The following is a 21874-nucleotide window of genomic DNA, read 5'->3' as shown; positions in this document are numbered from 1 at the left end:
AAAAAGGTGGAAAAGTTATTCTAAGATCGACACTGAATGAAGTAATGTATTTTAAGAAATATTTTTTATAAAAGTTAGAACATAACTATATTAGATTCTGAGCGGAGCGATGAAGCTAGTGGTTTTACAATGGTGTTTATTTTTTTTTTTTATCCTGTATACAACATTTCTATCAGAAGGAGTGCTTTGATTTCAATATGTAGTACCTATCTTATCTTTTAACAAATTGGATTAAGGTGGAACTTTAAGCAGGTCATTTTTTGATTTTCTCAATAGTTATATTTAATGTCACGGGAAAAACCACCGACAAATTACAAAAAACCTCTAAAAATGGGATTTTAATTTCTAACGCTCTGCTTATCATCATAGACAATAAACAAAAAATATATTTCAATATTAATTCAACTTACGGGCTATAATAAATAATAACAATATAAAATATCCAGACTGACAAACCATCTCCGCTCAGAATCGTTTTCCTTTTACAATGATATTATATCATTGAATTCAAGCGTAATACAATCCATCATACATTGACCCACTTGTAACCTACTGTACAGTAGAACGACATCCACTTACCTGCTTTTTTAAATTTGTTTTGTACATATTATTATTTAATACCAATTAAAAACTCGAAAATTTTAAATCGTCTTATAAATATGGTATATTTATTTAATAAAGAGTAATTGGGTGGTGTGGGAGGCTTTGCCCCCCACGGCTCTGTTTTCTGAAAATTATCTGGACCCTCCCCATAACAAATTCCTAAATACGCCACTGGTATCACATAGGAATTGATAGGATGTAATAATTTCTTTTGCGAAACACGCAGGTCGCATAGGCGGAAATCTATTATTAACAAATACCAATCCAACTCATCAACCACCCTCCTCCCCTTAATCATAAAATCACTTTTAGGTTTATACTTGAGTGGTACAACTAAAAAAGAAGAATTTAATAAATAATTGTTATACCGTACGTATAACATATGTTAAAAAATTTAGATACATTCGCAGATTTACAAAAATAACAAACATCTTGTTGCCAAGTGCATATTAAGTGTTTGGAAAATTTATAATTGTAATTATTATTTATAATTCATTTGTTACGAAAATCACGAATAATTGCTAATATCTACGGTATAAAAGTTATGATCGAATTTCCGTAGAATATATTTATTCCACGTACATCATCAAATATTAACGCTCAAGACAAGAAGTCGTCAGATATCAAGTTACTAAAATCTAGTTACTAAAATCTCAGGAGCAACTTTATATTAAATTATCAAGATTTTTAACTAAAGAAAAAAAAGTGTTATCAAAAGGGTACCTACGTCGAAAAAACCACAAACACTGCGATATCATGGAAAGAATGATATGAATTACCGCAAATACCACCAGCCCTAGTTTAGCTGTACTTGTATTCTATTAATGTGTTACACTGCCACAGTATTCTGACATTGACACAGAAAACGAGTAAAAAATATCTTATCAAAACTTCCGTACTTAGTTTATAACATTATATTAATATTGTAGTGATTAAGGATCGGTAACTATATGCAGCAATTGCACAGCGTTGGGCATGCGGATATCACATTATTATTATAACTACGACGGTTCAGTGATACGATACTAATGATAATAATATTATAATAATAATTTGGGTCACTGTATACTCGCGCATATGGGGCTAAACACTATAAGCACCTATATAATAACCGGGGCACACGAATATTGCCATCCATATTTAGGTAAGTAACCTTTTTTTACTCAAATCCTTCCCTCCATAATATCATAGTATCATACCCATAAAACAATTCATTATATCGATATATTTTATCGTACCATCGATTATAATAATAATTTTGAAGATAGTATCATTATATTATGTTGCAAAAAATAATATTATAGGTACATCGTCAATCACTGATTGCAATTGATGAAGTTTATTGAAGATTGTTCACAACATAATCAGTTACGTTTGTGCATTCATTACATTATACCAACTAACACGTCGTTTGTTCAGCAGAAAAAAAATCAACTAACATTATTATTAGGGAAATAGTGGAGAACAATTTTAATTTGGCAGGGATTTAAGTTTGAATTTTGAAGACCAGCAATAATTTGTTTAAATAAATTCAAAAAAAAAAATCAAATATATATAATAACGCAAATTTTCTTTGAATATGAAATCACTTGGCTTAAAGTGTTATAATATTCAAACAATCTATGTATTATATTATGTCGTCATACTTTATCTGGGGCAATTATCTAGTTTACCAAAGAGTCAACTACCTTTCTATGATGTGCCAGGTAATTTTTGTGAATGATGATAGTATTTGGTTATGAAATCGGCAGGCAGTGTTGTAGTGTGCTCATATATTATACGGTTGTACCTATAAAGTACGTGGGAATTATATTATGTACCTATAATGGACAAGTATAATAATAATTATGAAACGAAAAAGATAAATAATAATCATATGATAATACTATCATGTGCATTGTCACCGTCATTGTGGTTGCCTTTGACCCGTTTTCGGAAAATACGATTTTTTTTTTTGGTTTTTTTTTTTTATCTACGCGTCCTTTACTTATAATTTAATAACTAATACTTATATGGCGGCAACACGCGGTTTCAGCAGCAGTCTGAAGGGTTCTTATGTCTGTTTTATAACTGCGACGGCAGTGGAAAATAATAAATAAATAGCCCGTCGTATCCCGTACGAAAGTAATATTATTGTGTGCTGCGGCGAACGCGTACCCTCTGCACGTAAATATTTACGGGCTGCGGACAAGTATTGTCACGAATCGCAGCCACCGAGTTTAATAATTATTACCGGTGACATATTATTATTATTATTATTATTCCATATGAAAAACAACGGTATTTTCCCGGACGAAATTCGTTTTGTTTTTACTTACACCCTTTGGCCTTTATATTGTATAAGTGCATTTATGGCGCATTACGTTTTTTTGATGATATTTTGCCACGGAAAATTGTTTTATTTGTCATATTAATAATACTCATAATAATATTATATCTAATTTCTATTTTATTATTTTTACTGGTAGAATTTCCTTTCAAATTGATGGCATACAATCAAATTCATATCACAGTTTAATATTATATTATCGTTATTTTGAAACGTAGGTACCTTTATATAAATAATAAATATAATATATACATATATTATGGTAAACGGTTTTAATAACTGACAATAAAGTTCGTATTCTCCACATAAATTGGAATTAGTAAATTGTTTGAGTCGAGATAAAGATAAACACATCGACAAACATACTATTATTATATATTTCATTTTATATATTATATAACAACAACAAACTTGAGATGACGTTTATTCAAAGTCGAAAGAATTTCAAAACAAAACGTATTGAAAATAACATATTTTAAAAATAATATAACAGTAATAATAATACGTATGTATATACTATTGCAATACAATTTGTAATGCACTCCGTTATACATTTATCCGTAGTTCTGAACAACATTAAGAGATTAATCTTGGAAACTATTTTATGACCCGAAAATAGACTGAATGGAATAAAAGACCAATGGAGGAGGAAGTTTGCGACGTTCCCTAAAAGTTTAAAAGTGCCGTTATACAGATTCCGTGGCAAGTTCGCAGTGTATTTAAGACCCATGTTCACTTTCTAATTAGAAATCTCAAACCGTCTTGACGTCCCGAATAGGTTTGAAAACGAGAGTGCGCTAATTCTTTTTATGCGTTTGACCCGAGTGACGAACGTCATCAGCGCCAAAATACGACGCACAATATGGCACACACATATTATTATTATATATTTAGCCATTTTATAGGTACTATTATACAATGACTTATACAGTGACGCACTGCACAAAAGGACACTTTATGGTCCACTCATAGGCCCAACTTTAAGCTTTTAATCTTCGTGCGTACTACGGCCTTACTTTTTATTTAAGTCGAAAATGTAGATTACGTCATATTTGCAAGGTGCTGAAACGTACACGTGCGCTTTGAACGCTGTTTCTAAACTGATCCAGTTTCGAGGATTAAGGGGGCCCCTAACTTTACCCATAGAACCGGCCCCTCGAGGCATAATTATTACACCAAAATATTATTTTAATTAGTTATGAACTTACAAAATCCGCCTGTTCTTGTGATCAATTATCACAACGTCTTCATATAGCTTAAATAATACTGCATAACACAGTCTTAAATAGATAGATATATTTTCAATCTACCAAACTGTAGAATTTGCGCACACATGGACAGCTGCAAAGAATACAGGTATACCGATACCTATAATCGTTATATTATTCTATAATACATAATCTAAATAAATAACTAATTATATAATTGTTATTTCTTATAAATTCCATTCAAAAAAGAAAATACTTCACGTCATAAATAAATATGCGAGTAAAAATGCAAAAAGGAAGTTCAATTAAAAAAATTCGCACACATTCACAAAAGACACAGCACCGGCTACAATAATATATAAAATTATTTTATAAAAAATGTAAAATTATGTAATAAAAACACAGGTGGTACGAACAAGATTTAATGAGTTTAAAAATTAAATCACCCGAATCACGATAGTGCCTAATATGAGAATTCTTCGTTTATGAGATATTTTGAGCTTTTCAACATTCCCCTAACAGCTGCAGTAGTTGTAACACCCGCTTTATTTGCATTGAGTTTTTATTGAATCTTATTGCGTGCCTGCAGATAACGTGTAATGGTTTGGGTCGTTTGCGACGGCGACACGAGCAAGAAAAAGGAGTCTATTCAAATATGGAACCTTTGCGGCCACTGCAGTTCAAATAGAGAAACAAAAAAAGTCATATTCGACAACCTACTTGGTCACTGTACAGCTAGCGATTTGCTACGCAAAAATAGATAGACGTACCACGCTACCGTATAATATAATAATAATATTAATATTATTTATATCGTCCATTATATGATCTGTTTGGACCGGAATGCTGTACACGACACAACTGTCGCGGTGACATGAAATATTATCTTACATGCACTCCACGACGATCTTTGATCTGATTTTACACGGATACAACTGCTGTGGCCGCAAGTCTTATGATAATAATACCCCTCCCCACCCCCCAAGCCACCGTGTTCGCGATATTTTATCATTTATTTATAGATTTAATAATAATTTGTTTCATCACAATATCATCGCTCGTTCTCGACGAGCGGATACAACTGCAGCAGTTGTTATATTATATAGATCCATATGGAGGTCTTCACGATCGCGTTTACATTATATTATGATTATAATAATATCATGCCATACCTACTATAGAAAACCATTTATGTTGCATTATATGATAATAATATATTATTATATGTTTCCTATATACACGGTATTACGCAGCAACCGGCGAGTCTTCGCGATGGCGCATGGCGTTATAGCGAAACATAATATTTTTATACAAAATTTTATATCACGTGAAAGTTAAAATATGGACTGTACGAAACCTCTAAAACTTACGCTTAATACGAGTACCTACTCTGAGTTATTTTGTTGCACTGTAATCACAAGTCGATGCTTCGAATTTCGCTTGATTCATACAAGTCATAACATCTGAAATCTTACGACAGCAGCAGATACCTATTATTATAGCGATATACCGATTTTTACAATTTTCACAAAAGTTTATTTCGTGAAAACGTTATGGATTGATCCGGTATTTTCTTCTGCGTACCATGTTGATTGTTTCACCACTATCATATCGTACGATAAAGGCCACAGTAAAAAATCTATACTCAAAAACGGGGAAAATATACATAATTTTAATTTAAACGATACATTACGAGCATAATAATATTATGGAATAATAATATTGCTGCTTTCAGTATTTTCAAATCTAATAAATCCTGGAGAAATGGAGTATTACATTATTTCGATATAGTAAAAATTCGAGGGCATATTCAAAAATCAAAATATACTTAGGAATGACATTAAAAAAAATAATTTATGTACCGTAGTTTAAACGTGATTTTACCATACATTTCGTAATATTTAACAAGAATAATTTTCACTGCGATTGAAGGACAAAACCATATTAATATTATAATATGTAACTATATATTACTCCATCCTATGTTGATTTTTATAAAACAAACTTTGAATAACATTTAGATGCACTTATACACATACATAAAAATGCTTTATGCTTGGACTATAAAAAAAATACTTCACACATAATGGTCAGAAAAAAAGAGTGACAATAAAAAAAAGTATCTATACAAAGCGTACAATAAATTCCACAGTATATGTTGATTAGAATTGAATAAACTATGATAAACTGCACGAAAGGATGTTTCAACGGTGCATTGAATCGGTTTTTATGGGAATATGATATAACTAAAACTGGGTCCCTGACGTAACTCGAACATTTTATAGAAATTTGTCGCTATAACAAGTCCGCGGCGTTTGGTTGTGGTTATGGAATCGTTATAGACATTCGAGCGCATAAATATAGTGCACCTCAACCGTTCGAAAACTTTTGAAAGCCAAAACCCAGAGAAGGAGAAGGAGACGGAGATATTTAATTTCGAATAATTTTAATATTTCGCCAGTCTACGAGAACTTCGCGATGGAATAAAACTATAGTTTTGATAAATTTATTATAATACCTTTATAATAAACTCGAAACACGTCATTATAATATAGGTATAGTGCGTATAGTATGGTTAAAACGGTTTTGGTACGCTCGTGACTACATAATAATATACAATGTTGCATTGTGTTCACATTTTGTATTTTGAACTACCTAACTTTTTTTTTAAAAACGGAATTTATTACGCAACAAAAACACACACGCACGATAAATAATCTGTGTGAAACATATTTACAATATTATTAATAAAATATATTTATGAACGTGTTATTATACTTTGGTATATTAAGCTACTATAGTATGCGTTTAATTTAAACACCCGATGCAATAAAATTAATTGTAAGCTCTCGCTTTTAAAGGCGCATAATATTATATATATTTATATATATAATAGCACGTAGGCTCCTTCCGTGTTTACACGTATAATAGTAATAATATTATATAATATGCGTTTTGATAATACGAATTAACTCGATGCGTGCGTATTTTAATCCCGGTGTGAGATTTGACGAATCGAATTGCCTATTTAATGCGAATTAAAAACGGGTTTACACGATACTTAGTCCCTTTTATGCCCTACCCGCTTTGGAATTAAATGAATCGCTCGTTATAAGCTCGTCCACGTACGAAAAATTACAAACACAAACTTTGAAAAATCGCGTTTAATTTAATAATGTGGGTGCGCGATTCTAAGACTGACACGATGATGACCCAGTAACTCAGTGCGCATTATAATAATATTTCGAAAAACGTCATAATTTATGTGTGTGTACATTATTATTATAAAACGATTTGGTTACGCGTACGAGATTTTTCGCAACTTATACTTTGTATACCCTAATAGTACGTTCATGGTAATGATATATCGCCATTAATGTGCATTTGCTTTGGTTTTTTATTTTTTTTTATCATAATATACTCATTTTGTACCTAAACGTATTCGAGATTGATTATTATATGTCCGACGTAGGTAGGTAGGTAGGTATGTAAAAAAAAGTAACAGACTCATTGTTTGTTAAAATTTCATAGAAGGTAGGTGCAAGCTGAACGATTATTATGAATATATAATAATATCATGTATACCTACTGAATTCACATAATTCGACTAATTTAAATACACACATACACATACGTTATGGCCGGTAATTAATTACTCGTAAATGTGAGTAAATTTCAATTAGCCTTGTGTAAATGTAGGCGCACGCAGCAAAATATTGGCAAACATTGACTTTTCCGACGCAATTAATTTTTACAGAACAATATTGGCGTGCCGGTCGGATGTGTTCTGCGAAACATTTTCGAATGGATACGAATATAATATAACATTATTTAGACCCCCCGATAGTCGAAGGAACATAATGAAATATAAAGCAATGGAAACGGCTCATAAGTAAAATTCGTATATAATATAATATCATCAGCTGCGTAAATAGTTTTAAATTTTAAACAACATTGATGTTATGAAATAATATGTTTTGTGTTTTTTTTCACAAAGAAAACGTAATAATGTGAATTAAAATAATATTATGGCTAGGACGTTTATGCGCCCTAAACAAATCTTAAAATATGTATTTATTTTTTCCGTAAATAAAGTTCATATGATTTTTTTTAGATTATTGTACTGGGCAATAGTAAAATAAAATTGCATTAGCAAGAATAAAAATACAATATATATTAGATAATATTATATGAAAAAATATAACTGACTGAACAAAAAATATATATTGCTTTTACTGTTCCCAAAATATTGAACAAAAAAACTGACATAATTAAAAAAAAATCAAATTGTAGTGGTCATATTTAAACAACTATTTTATCTTTTAATATGCATAATATAATACTAAATAGTAGGTAAATAATGATGCTCGAGAATTCAAAGTATAATATTTTTAATTTAAATTCCTGCAGGGATTACCTGCAGGTACATACTTTATTGGCAACTTATTCACATGAATTTGAAACACAACAAATAAACGCAAATTCCCATATTAGAGTCCTAGTCCTAACTTATGAGTTATTAATAATTGATTTTAACTTCAAAAAGTAGTTATATTGCTTCAGTGACCTTAAACCAAACCGTATAACTTCCAATTCATATTATATTTTATAATAATCTGAGGAGAGACTAGAGAATTATTGTTTTTTGAAATTAAATGTACATACATTGTAGTATATTTTGTTATAATATAGTATTGTGAAAGTAGAACAATCGAGAGGATTATGTATTGTAATTTTGTATGTAAATATTCAATATTGTTCAATAAGCAATATAATATGCATTGTGTAGTTGTAACAGTGTTGTAGAATCTTGGTTATAATCAAAGAAATAATGTAGTTTCACCAAAAAATTATTACTTGTTCGTATGAAGTTAAATGAAGAATTCAAGGATCCAATTATAATACTAATTACTAATTAGGAATTAAAAACGTTGGTATAAAATAAACGTTAAGTACTGTTACTCCAAATTAGTAATATTCAGAAAATTATAATCCTTTTTAGTTTATTAAAAACAAAACTGTTAATATAATATAATAATACCATTTTTTTTCCAAAGTTTTAGTTCCTTCATTACCACTCGTGTTTATGTTTGAATATCAACACTAAGAAATATGCTTTTTTAACATTTTTTTAAACTTAAATTCACAATTTATACTAAAAACAAAATTTTTAATATTTGTGTTAAAAATGTATATAAATATTATAGAAAGTACCTCGTCATTTTTGAAAATAAATAAATAATCCACGATATTGTTGATTATTTATTCACAAAGTTAACACACAAGATTTTTTTTTTCTTTAAATAGTAGATACAGTTTATTTATTTTAGAACAATAATGATTGAACATAAAGTGTTTCTCATAAAAGTTGACAATCAACAACCTAAAATAGATATCGTTTTACAATATCGATATACATTGCATAATATACAGGTGTTGGACACAAACATTTCATTCAATAATATTTTTAATTTAAACACATTATTCTAAGTATTTATAAAACGACAATGTTCAAAATAATTATGCAGAAAAGACAATTAAGTTTAAGGGGAGTACATTTTATTAATTTTACACTCACATTTTCATAGCTCTTTGCGTTTCAGCCATTCTAGAAATTAATTTCATAAAATGGTTTTAATAAAAATATGTCGCATAGGTGGGTACTCAAAAACATTATTTCAAATCACTGCATGTCCAATAGTCCTAGCTTATTTCCATGGGGAATATATTATTATTATATCTAGTTGAATAGAAAATTGCTAAATTTCATTTTTTTTTTCGATGAAGTTGCTAAAATGTAGCAATATAAATTGTTTACATTTGTGATTCAAAGTTCAAACCCTCCAGATTCCGCTCAGATTCATTTTATAACGATAAATATAATGAATTTTATATTAAAAAATTCAACCTAAAAATGGGTACCTATTTTTTGTTATCACGACTATGGATACAATATAAATTCAATCGAACCGTAATATTTATGAACCTAATCTGAAGTCGAGCGAAAAGGAACGAGTGTGCGTAGAAATCGAAGTATCGTTTTTTTAGAGTTTAATTTCCTGAATCATGAAAGTGGACAGATACTTGTAATTATTATCCATTATTATAATCTCTTACTACAAAAAATAAACATTCAAACACATATTTTATCGTTTATCGTACGGACAATACTCTCAAATGACCTCAACTATATGCGCTTATAAAACACAGGTTAGGTTAATCGAAAAATAAAATAGTTAAAATAATTTTTCCTTTTTTTAAATATATAGGTATTTGGTACTTTGGAAGCCATTCAACTACAAAAGTTTTTATCTTAAATGAGCTTACAAAATAATTTTATTTTCAAGCAATGCACACATTGTTATGTAGACGTGTAGTCCAATAGTAAAGTATTCATATGTATAGGAATACTTTAAGTATTTTTCCTTTACCGTGATGTAATTTATTCCGCTTCCATATTATGTTAGAATCTAACTGTAGTCGAATAGTGGGCCCTAGATGGGAAGTTTAATTTGCTTTTTACTTTTTAACTTAGCTAGGTAGTTAATTAAATTTGTTATTAACTTAATAGCTAAACTTTATTGGTTTAAATATCCATGGTAACTACTAAGCTTTTTCCAGATAGGTAACTTCAAATTAAGTAATATGTTCAACTAAATCCATATTTAAATATATTTTAATACATATATGTTGTAGCAAAGGCTTAAAACTTATCGATTAGTTATTTCTTGTTTGACCACGCTGTATACAATAATTTCAAATAATAATTAACAAATAAATATTCGTTAATATAATAATGTAGTTGAAATAACCGTATACCTACTGTTGCCTAATCTACTATAGAACAGGTGTGCAATATGAACGAAATTTAGAAAGCATTTTTAAGTTTTAACAATATTTTGTTACAATTTTACAAAAAAAATTAAATTAACTAACGTCCCTATTTATGCGTTATCCCGGTGATTATTAAAAACAAATTAATTAATTAATTTCTTTTTAAATTAGTTAAGTTAATATTATTCTCCATATTATAATATTAACTTCAAATTTCGAATTTTCTTATATTGCCTGTTGAATGTCAACTTATAACTGAACTGTCTTAACGTAAAACCAACCTATTTCATTTTATTTACTTGTCAACCTTTGCAGTAAGGTATGTATATGTGTAATATTATATATACTATAATGTATTCTACCATTTGGATTGACAAAATTATTACTACCAACATTGAAGATTGTCCTATACATTCTACTAAAGGAAGTTTCTTAGTTATACCTAAGTATTTAAAGTCTAAACAATAATGAATGCGTTTCGTTAAGCGGAACACCCGGTACGTATAGTTACATCGGATAATTCGGCGTCGTTTACCTGTCCTGTCGTAAGTGGCGTCCCGGAACCTGTGCACCACGTCCTTCTCCAGAGTGCCGAACGACAGTTGCAGCCCGTGATTGAGCAAGTGCACCATGCACGCACAGGCGACCACCACCCAACCCCATCCGGCTTCCGGATAATAGTGCCGGCGGAGGAGCCTGCCCACGTTTGCGGCCGGCGCGGCCATCTGCATCTGATGCGCCACCCGGGCCCTTGTCCGGAAGTAGCTGCTGCTGTTGTTGCTGTTGCTGTCCGTCGGCCACTGTGGTGGACGCGGGGGGAGGTTCCCCCGACGGTTTCCTCCTCCGGCACGGTGTACAGCATCGGCCACGACCGAGATTTCGACAAGGCGCGCGAGTTTCTCTCGCACGGACAAGACGTCGTCATTTCAATCGGTTTTTTTTCCATCGTCATATGCTGCCTCGGCCACGGCAGCTGTTATATTATTGTGCAGTGCCTATCTGCCCGAGTGCCTATACCGCCGAATTCCGAACTGTGAGCGAGCCGGAAACGGTCGTCATTTCGTCGTAGTCGACGGCGCGGCAGCCGCGAAGATTGGGCGCGAAAAAATATGTATGGGAAAAACGCGCGTGATCGTTTGCGCCAGCTCTCGAAATGTGCACGTGACAACGGGCTGTGTGGAATATAAATATTATTATAACGACGGACGATGTGAATATGGTTGAAACAACAACAATAATAATAATAATAATAATATTATTATTATGCTTATGTTATTATGGCGGTGAAGCGTGTCCGTCCGTATATCCGTAGCGCGCGTACACCACCACGTGGACGACTGACGACGCGACACGGGCCGTGCTAAGCGTTTGACGACCACGACCACGACCACGACTACGATGGCGGCGGGATACCGCGTGCGTGACGGTCGCGGCGGCGGCGTCGACGGCGACCTACCGCAACGGTTTTACCATTGCGCACGTGCGCAGTCGGTAAACAACAACGTTGCGGACGTCGTCTTCCTTTTTCCTCTTCCTACTCTCTTGCGATGATATTATTATTCCTCATCGTCTTCCGCCGGCCGCATCGGTGAACGGGTGCGTGCAACAACTGCAACAGCCGGCGTATACCACGATGTGTAACCGCGTTATAATATTATATACCAATACCGACTACCGGGTGCAAGTCGCTAAACAGTATACAACTGCACGGTATATACTATTATAATAATATACGCGACGAAAAGTTCTCTGCCCGCGAAATATCGTCGGCAAAACGTTTCGGGTCGTCCGATCGCGTGGTTATTCTCGACCGCCCGCCCCCCGACCCCGACGACCAAACCATTATTGTGCGCGCTCGAGAGAAAGGGCGCAATACAGTTTTTCGACTGATATTAAATTTAATTAATTTTTTTATCGCTTCCGGATTGCAACTGTACGTATAATATTATGTGTGTGTGCAAATTCCGCCATAACGGTCGCCCGTAGCAATTATAACGCAACACATGGGTTCGCCGATGCAATTTTCGTCCCGATATGTTATAACGGAGGACGTCACGGCGTCCTTAACGAGCCAAACGGGAAATTCGAAAATTCGATCGAAAATTTCGCCGCTACCGCACATAATATTACATCCGGATCTGGCGTGACCTTTTCGGCCGAGAGACTAATAATTAAATTCAACTACTGTTAAATAAAAACGCACAATTTATTCATTTCCGAGGGTTATTTAATAATATTTAGGACCCGATCGAATAGCGAGTAGCGTTCGATTTTTTATTTTATTTACGAGTGTGACCTGCAGAAAAAATTGAAATAGCTGAAACACAATGATGAGTTCATTGTTCATATTATTATAAATTTATGATCGTTCGAAAAAAACAACGATTCTATTATAGTTCAATAGTTGGTTTGCTTTATTCGACTCTATTGAATAGTACATACACTAAATATTTGTGTTCAACTCGAATAATTTATACACTTTGCGATTAGTTTAATGTCCAGGTTACCAGGTTTACTCGGTATACATATCGTTATAATGGTTAAGATTATAATTAAAAAACATTATAAGATGGTATAATACCATAACATATAATCATACTATTGGATAATTTATTAATATTTTAATTTTAAATTTAGTCGAAATTTGTTAAAAAAAAATAAATTTGGCTTATTATTATTGACATTATTCTATTAAAAACATCTTTATAACGTCAATGAAATGAAAGGCACATAACTTATTCCTGGAATCCAGCGGTGCTCAGCATCTTCAGTTGTCATTAATCTGATGTCTCTGCAGTCGTAATCTCAACCTTAAAGGTTCAATGGCCAATTAAGCGTCCGGAGATGTGATCAGTAGTGGCGCTACAGGTAGCTGCATATTATCGATGGACGCAACGTTATGCTGGATCATCATTCATCACTTTAGTCCTTTATTATTTGAACCGGTTCAAATTGTCATAAATTGAGATTTCTGTTCTGGAAAAACTTTGTAAAATTGGCCATGCTTCATATCAACCTCACCACAATTCGATCAGCCATGTCTAATAAATTTCATATACCTATAATTTATTCTGGTACAAATAATGAGAAATATCTCGAGCACCGTCCGGTTAATGGTTATTGATTAAATTTGGCTAAGGAGCAATTTGTTTCAATTTCAGTTATATTAAATATTTGCAAAATATTATAGTCGAAAGTCTTGTATACCTGGGTGATTAAATTAATCGCTACGGTTAGTACAAATATGTATTTGTTTATCCTAAAATTTTCAGATGATTAATATTTTTAGTAGGTACATTATTTATATTTGATCAGTGTTTATTCACATAAACTATACAATTGTATAAAGTAATATAATATGGGTTTTGTAGGTTATTATTATTACATTAAGTTAATAACCAGATATTAATTTTAGATTAATCGATTTAAATTTGTTAAAATATTTTTGTTACGTAAATTTGTTGATTATAATATAATATTGGTTCAACATTTCTATTTTTTTTTCTTTTTGCAATCTGACATCATATGATCATACGACCATATATACATACATTACCTACAATAGTATTTCGCCTCGTATCTGAGTATTCAACATGTGCTACATCGTACTTAAACCGGAAAAACAACCCTCTCTTACTCCCGATTCCTAACTTTATGCAGCCATATGTTCTACACACGGATTATAGTAAACTATGAGACAGCTTTACACATTGTAGGTGGAATCGTAAACTATATTATCTACCTATGTATTATAATAATGCATTGACAGCAATCAACATGCGTACTGTATTATACAGATTTACTTGTCAACGTCGGCGATCATTGTTTAGTTATTGTATGAATATGAAACTAAAATAATGTACATTTAACAATTTTATATTATAATGGGACACAATATGAATAATTCATATTTATTTTTCCACATTGACCACATTGATTGGACGTGATTTTATTATGCCTTTAAATGCAAACAACATGTTTTTTATCGATTGACAAATAGTTTAATTTATGTTCAAACTAACTGTGAAATGTGAATGGTGATAAAGAAATTTTTTACAAACATTGTCATAGACTCTTACGTAGGAGTGTAGGACATAGGTACCCGCTATTACTCGACTCGCTAAGACACAAAATAATATAGTGGTAAGTACCTATATCTACGTTATTATTATTTTTAACGAAAAATCATTATACTTATAATTTATTGTAATGTTATTGATATCATAACAACATTATCATATAGCTATTGAAACAAATTTAAATTTATTTTGGCTAACACGAAAATGTTTAAGATCATGACAAACTCTCGCTCGGCACTTGCTATTTACCTATAAATTATAATATCGAGCGTAATATAGTTTGTTTAAATTTTAATGGATTTCATTCTTTCGAACTTTATTGTCTTACAAACTATTATAGGTATTAAAAAATATATATTTACAATATTAATACTATATCTGGCAATTTAAATTTAGAAGTGTTTTTTTCAGATTATTTACTTCTCAAAAAAGTTTGTTCTTATGATGCCGTAGTAAAACCAATGACGCTTTCTTCCTTCGATCAGCATTTATTTAAAACTTATACACTTGATATCCGTACAAATACAATATTAAAAAAAACAGATGTAGGTACCTACCTATAATACTTGTACCTATGTTAATTATTTATTTCCATTAGGTACTCTAAATATGTGCATAAAATCAAACACTTAATTAGTGTGTATATGGTTTCTTTATACTTAAGGTACATAACAAATTGGGGTGTAATTTAATGAATAAAATTCCAAACAATAGTGGCTATGTGAATTTCACAGTATTTCACAAAATTAATTATATAGAACTTTATTTTTCATTTTTGAATTTTATAAGTAAAGCATATTATATAGTGTAATTTTTCAAACAACTCAGTTATTACAAAAAAAAAAACATTACAAACGTTACGCAAAACCTACAAACAACATTGGCTTAGCCTACATTGTATGCATGTCGTCTATTTTTGTAATTCATGCCTACAACAGGTAGTAAGACTCAATTCAAACAGTTGACATGGAAATATTATGTTATTCGTTCAAACCACAATAATTCACAGTTATACCTTACATGCATAATAATATAATGTTATTTTGTTTTTTTTTATTATAATTGTTATTTCACTAATCAAATTGTGCAGTTATTTTTTATTGCGAGCAAATTCGTGTTTAAAGAAGATATTGTTTTTCTTTGACCAACAAACTCGATAAATCATTTTCTTAATGACTTGTTGACACGAAGTATTGTGCCTTACATATAGAAATTCCCATTATAAGCCATGTCTTTTAATTACTTATGAGCATTATTAGAATTCTAGTTATATTTATATTCTTGCCATAGGCACCGATAAAAAATGATAAAGTATGTATTGACCATTGATCGTGCTTGGACGTGTAAACTGTGTTAAGTTACCATACTACTTGTCTACATACCTATACTACCCTGTGAAATAAATAATTACATAATATTATAACAGGAATTATATTGATGTTTCTATAATAATATTTTAAAACCTGTAACGTGAGCAAAATAATATAATATTATTAACCTATCTGTATCAGCTATCGGATATCCTAATACACACTTTTTACGTGTAATATGTTATGTTAAAAATTATACCAATTGTAATATATAGGCGTATTAGGCGTATCTGGATAAAAAATATTTGAACAAATAAACTAAATTAACTGTATTTTAAGTACTTATTTTACAAGTTATAGGTCTTATTTGCTTTGGTTTAACGTGCATAAACACACGATTATTTTCAATGAGGATTATATTCGACAATATTGACGTTTGAAACAGATAAATTTTTAAAAGCCATCATACTCATACTATAGTGGAAGCGACAAATGAACTAACCTAACTCTCGAGGGATAAACAAACGTAACACCGTTGATTAATGTTTTTGTCATGATCGTTACAGGTATTGCTGTTTATGTTTTCTTTCGTTCTATTGAATTTTACAGTATATACCCAACAATATAAGTTACAACCAACCTCAGCTAGACGAGTTGATATTATTATTTTTTTTTATTCTGCTGCAGACGTGAGTATGATCTGATATTTAATGTGCGCCCCGGATGACTGTGATAGCTATTTATTTTTTTATATATTATTTGTTATTATATTTTTCTCTCGTTAAAAGCTACAGCTTTTACCAAAATAACAACAAATAACACTATATACTCGTTATGATATATTGATTGCCTCCGTTGCAGCTGCAGCAGTAGTATACCGTGGTATTGTTTACTATCAAATACATATACCAATATAGACTGTTCCGAACTGATTCCGCGAACAGATTTGGTGAGAAAGTCAGCAGTCAATATATACAGAACGGACGTTATTGCGTCCCATTTCGAACGCAGTTTAAAAGCCGACGACGGCGGAACGTGACTTTCTATCCATCCGAGGACTTTGTCAACGTTCGATAAAATTATACAAATTCAAATTACAAGAAACGCTGATACAATCCATGATAAACAAAACCATTTTATGTACCAAGGTACGTCATAATATTTTATATAATATTATACGATATGATGGACGTACCATAATATACTTTGAGTGACTGCGCATAATTATATAGGTATCGGGTGAAGTTAATATATAAACTTTACTATAGTTCCGGTATGTTTATTATGTTTCCGGTATTACGATCGTGAACCCGGGCGGAAAAACTGATGCAAATGCATGTCATAAACGCCAAGTGCATCGTCAATTTCGGTTTTGCAACAAAAACACCACTTCCTAATTACAGAATTTGGAAACGCCTTGCCCGCATCTGGTCGTGAGCCATATTGGTTTTTGAGCACTCAATAATTATTTTATAATAAAATAGCTTTTGCGAAAATATCGTTTGTTGTTATAATACGGCCTTCAAAAGGCAGGCGCGAGTTTCTCTTTACCATCACCAACAACGATTAAGATCAAATAAACTGAATAACATAATAATTTTACTTAATTTCTTAGCCGATTATATTTTTAATAGTTAGGATATTTAAAAGGGGTGAATAAAATAACGCAGCTGCTTCTCATCGTTTTGAATTTGTAAATCCTATAGAAACCCTAGATAATACCTACCTCTATATGATGTATATGTACATTATAAATGTCTATATATGTATACTTATAATAAGTTCACGTTTATTGAATTTTTAATTATTTTTCAGTCATCTGAAAAATTTATGGTAAAATAAGAATGAGGTCAATATGCAAATAAAAAATTTAACGATAATGGGTGCGAATTAATTTCTAGACAAATAGATTAAAAAACATACTTTCTACAACGCTTTGTACCAAACTATTATAAACATTTATTTATAAATAAATAGCTATAGTTAAACTAAAATATAATATGCGTACTTGGTACCTAGGTAAATTGTATTTGTCTCATTGAATTAAAAACATATTGTTCAGTTGACATGACTGCAGCGTAGAAAATGATTTATTTATAAACAACAAAATTGCTACGAGTTTTACTGTACTGGATGAACATTTATTTTTTATTTTTTCGACTAAATATTTTTATTTAGTTCCGTGGATGCGGCGATTCTGTTCGTTAATCGTGTAACTAACATTCATATTATGGCAATTTATTCTCAAAGAGATTTATATGTTTTATTTACGAGTGATTTACTGTTGTTAAACTTTATAAATAATTTATAAAACAAGTGAAATGTAATGTAGACAATTAGTAGATGTGTTTTTTAAAATTGTTTAATTTTAAAGATTTTATTCTTGAAAACTGAAAATAATACATTTATATTAGATGAATGAATAATCGAAGCATATTTACTTGGTGATTTGAATTTTATATAAGATTGCTAAAAAGCAGATCGCATTACGGTATCCGTTGTTGGTTTATTTTAGTTTTCGTGTTTTTAGATTGTGCATTACCATTAATTTAGTTCGATGAATATTAATCATTTTCTGTTTCCAAAATTAATGTGGGTGATATACACGTTTAAATAATACGTATTACTACATTTTAACACTGTACTACAGTGAGAGAATGTCCATTAAACCATAATCATAATTAATAGTTTACCAATAACTAAAAGTAAATAACTCGTGTAGCCAATATAGCTGTCGGAAATACTGTTATTGTTATTATTTTGAGCTGAGTTCGTAATATATATTTTACACGAAATACGTTTGTACACTTTAATATTAAGATAAAATTAATTTACCAGCTTGTACATTATTCATTGCATCTGCAGTTAATTTATAATTGTCAAAATAGAACAAATGCATAAAAGATTTTATCGAAATTTCTACATTTTAAACTACGACAGCCAATTAAAATGTATGCACACTGCACAGTACATATACTATCGACCTAAATAAACTATAATATTATTATATCATTGCAATAATAATGCATATACTGCATTTATATAGATTTTAGTCAGCAGACCGAACCATTAAACGATGATTGTCGAGTGCGCTCGATTTCAGTCTTTGTATAAGTAAATTAAATCACAAAACGTCTGGTACCATGTCAGGTAACTTTTTGTAACGAAAACAATTACGCTATGATAACCCCTATTACCGCTGTTCAAATCATACCTAGTTACCTATCGCTTTGTATACGTACTTGACGAATGACGTAAAAATGGTTTGTGACTAGTGGACAGATTTGTATGCACTTGCATTTTTTTTTTTTTTTTTTTGATCACTGATCGTATTTTATGATAGGTAACTGATAAGTAAGCTCAAAATACGTTTTAAAATGGTAGGAATTTAAATATTTTGTTTAATGCATATTTTTAAATTTGAGTAAGTACATATTTAAAGATTTCAAGGTCATACTTCGCTTATTATAACGCATATTTTGGTATTTTATCATTAGTCACCACCATCATATATTATGTACTTTGTAAAATGTTACCACTTACCAATATATTGATGAAGAATGACATAAGTACCTGTGTAGGTATATTATATATAATAAATAATTATAATTTTTACTACATTTGGTATATTTGTATTCTATTTATATGTGTAGATACTTAACTCAATTTTTATTGAGCTATATTTTATCATATTGTAAGGAATAAATTTTATTTTTTTGCACATATTATGTAATTTACCTATTATATTGTCCGTCAAGTGAATTTTTTTTCTTTCCAACAATGATAATTTTTTTTTTTAATTTTTGATTTTTAGCTGTATTTAGCTGTATATATTTTTATATTGTTTTTGGTTTGTTAACGCATATTTTTCTTCAAGCATTCTAAGTTTATTAAGGTATATTATGTATATCTGCGTTCTATTTAAACATTATAAACTACATTGGACCATAAATTAATTTGGTGTCGTAGGGTTATTGTGACGACAGTATATGTAAACGTTCACCCACAAGAAAAATGTTGCGTTTTTTAAAGATTGTTATAATATAGCACGACGCAAAAATGATACGGTCAATACAAAAACAAAATTTAAAAAAAGTACGCGCCGAAAAATCGTCCAAACGAATCGATGGTATAATAATGTCTTGAACACTGCGTATGTATCGTACAAAATAGACGAAAATTAAAAAGAAAGACATTAATCATACGGGTTTGGTTCCTGTTTGGTGTCAGACTTTTTTATTAAGTTTACACAGCGCCTCGATGCGGAGAACCATGTATTGTGCTATGTGTAACTATGAAATAAATACACTGTGATTCGCTGCACAGGAAGAGGATGCGTAGAAAAATGACAAACGACCCAATTGTTCCGGGTTTCCGGAGTAGAATTAACACTCGGATATCCAACACACGCGCGCGCTCACACACACACACACACACACACTTACACTGAGGTCTTTGACTAATGGATTTTATTTCAATTTAATGTGGAATTTATCAATAAAAACCGCAAAATTTACTGTCACGGTACAAATTTACTGTATACCGCCATTTTGTCGCGTATAGTACAGGAATCGATAAGTCTTATCATACCATTTGAGCGATGATATGTTTTATTTTTTTTTTGTTATCGTCATATATAAATTGTTTTTCACTCGAATTGCCTGCCTCCCAAATACAGATAGTTGTTTTCTTTAAAAAACGAATTTCTTCACACGTCATGTAAAGTTCAAAGGGTTTGAACAGAAGCGGATCCAGGGTTATTCAAGAAGGGGGGAGGGGGATGGTAGATTTTCAAAAAAAAAAAAAATATTTTTATTATTCTACCTTAATACATTGACCATCAGGATTTTTACTAAGTAAACATGTGAAATTTTACTGGCGGAAAACATGTCTAATCAATAATATTATAGAATAATAGAACTACTTACGTAAAAAAATACGGCCAAAGGGTGATCGTCCTATCAACCCCCAACCCATTCTTAAGTCACCCACTTCTGAGTTAAGATACATTATGATTAATACAATTAAGTAAATATCTAAAATTGGTATCGACAATGTTCGCTCTATTTCGTCGGGAAATAATGCAATATGACAGTATTTATAATAGAATATACTTTAATTTAATAACAAATATACTTATTTAATTACAAATTTAAAAAAATATGAACTTCTACTCCTACATATCCAACAAATGCAAAGTTGATGAAGTCAAAGTTTAAAAATGACTCACAAGCGTGAGACAGTATTGTCTGGTGTACAACAATATAATACTTGCAATAAGCGAAAAAAAATCTTTACGTGCTAATTTATTTATCTCGCGTGTTCGGCACGCTCGTCGAGTGTCACATTTGTCCGAAAATCATAAAATATGATTGTGAAAAATCACGTTGGATATGAGAAGTGAAATTTTTCGTACGATATTATATAACATAATAAATAAACTTTGAATTCTGGAGTTTATCTTTCTCTCGGGGACAATAGTTCGAGCGTTAAATAAGGTCGACTACCTCG

The 21874-nt window shown here is 31.0% G+C and overlaps 1 protein-coding gene across 2 annotated transcripts in view; it reads right to left on the bottom strand.

Annotated features, from left to right (window-relative positions):
* The window catches only part of LOC100168581 (monocarboxylate transporter 2), a 374360-nt gene that overhangs the window by 270134 nt on the left and 82352 nt on the right, over window positions 1-21874 (bottom strand). Inside the window, exon 1 of one of the 2 annotated variants that reach the window (XM_029490971.1) lies at window positions 11510-12275. The exons of the other annotated variant lie outside the window; for it this stretch is intronic. Within the exon in view, the coding sequence (XP_029346831.1) occupies window positions 11510-11705 (196 nt within the window). The 5' untranslated portion in view covers window positions 11706-12275. Of the gene's footprint in view, window positions 1-11509; window positions 12276-21874 lie in introns of those variants that run through there. 2 annotated transcript variants of the gene reach the window in all.

Source organism: Acyrthosiphon pisum, chromosome A2 (assembly GCF_005508785.2).
Source record: "Acyrthosiphon pisum isolate AL4f chromosome A2, pea_aphid_22Mar2018_4r6ur, whole genome shotgun sequence".
Taxonomy (NCBI): domain Eukaryota; kingdom Metazoa; phylum Arthropoda; class Insecta; order Hemiptera; family Aphididae; genus Acyrthosiphon; species Acyrthosiphon pisum.
The sequence above is the reverse complement of the archived record's forward strand: the minus strand, read 5'-3'. Positions and strand labels throughout refer to the sequence as shown.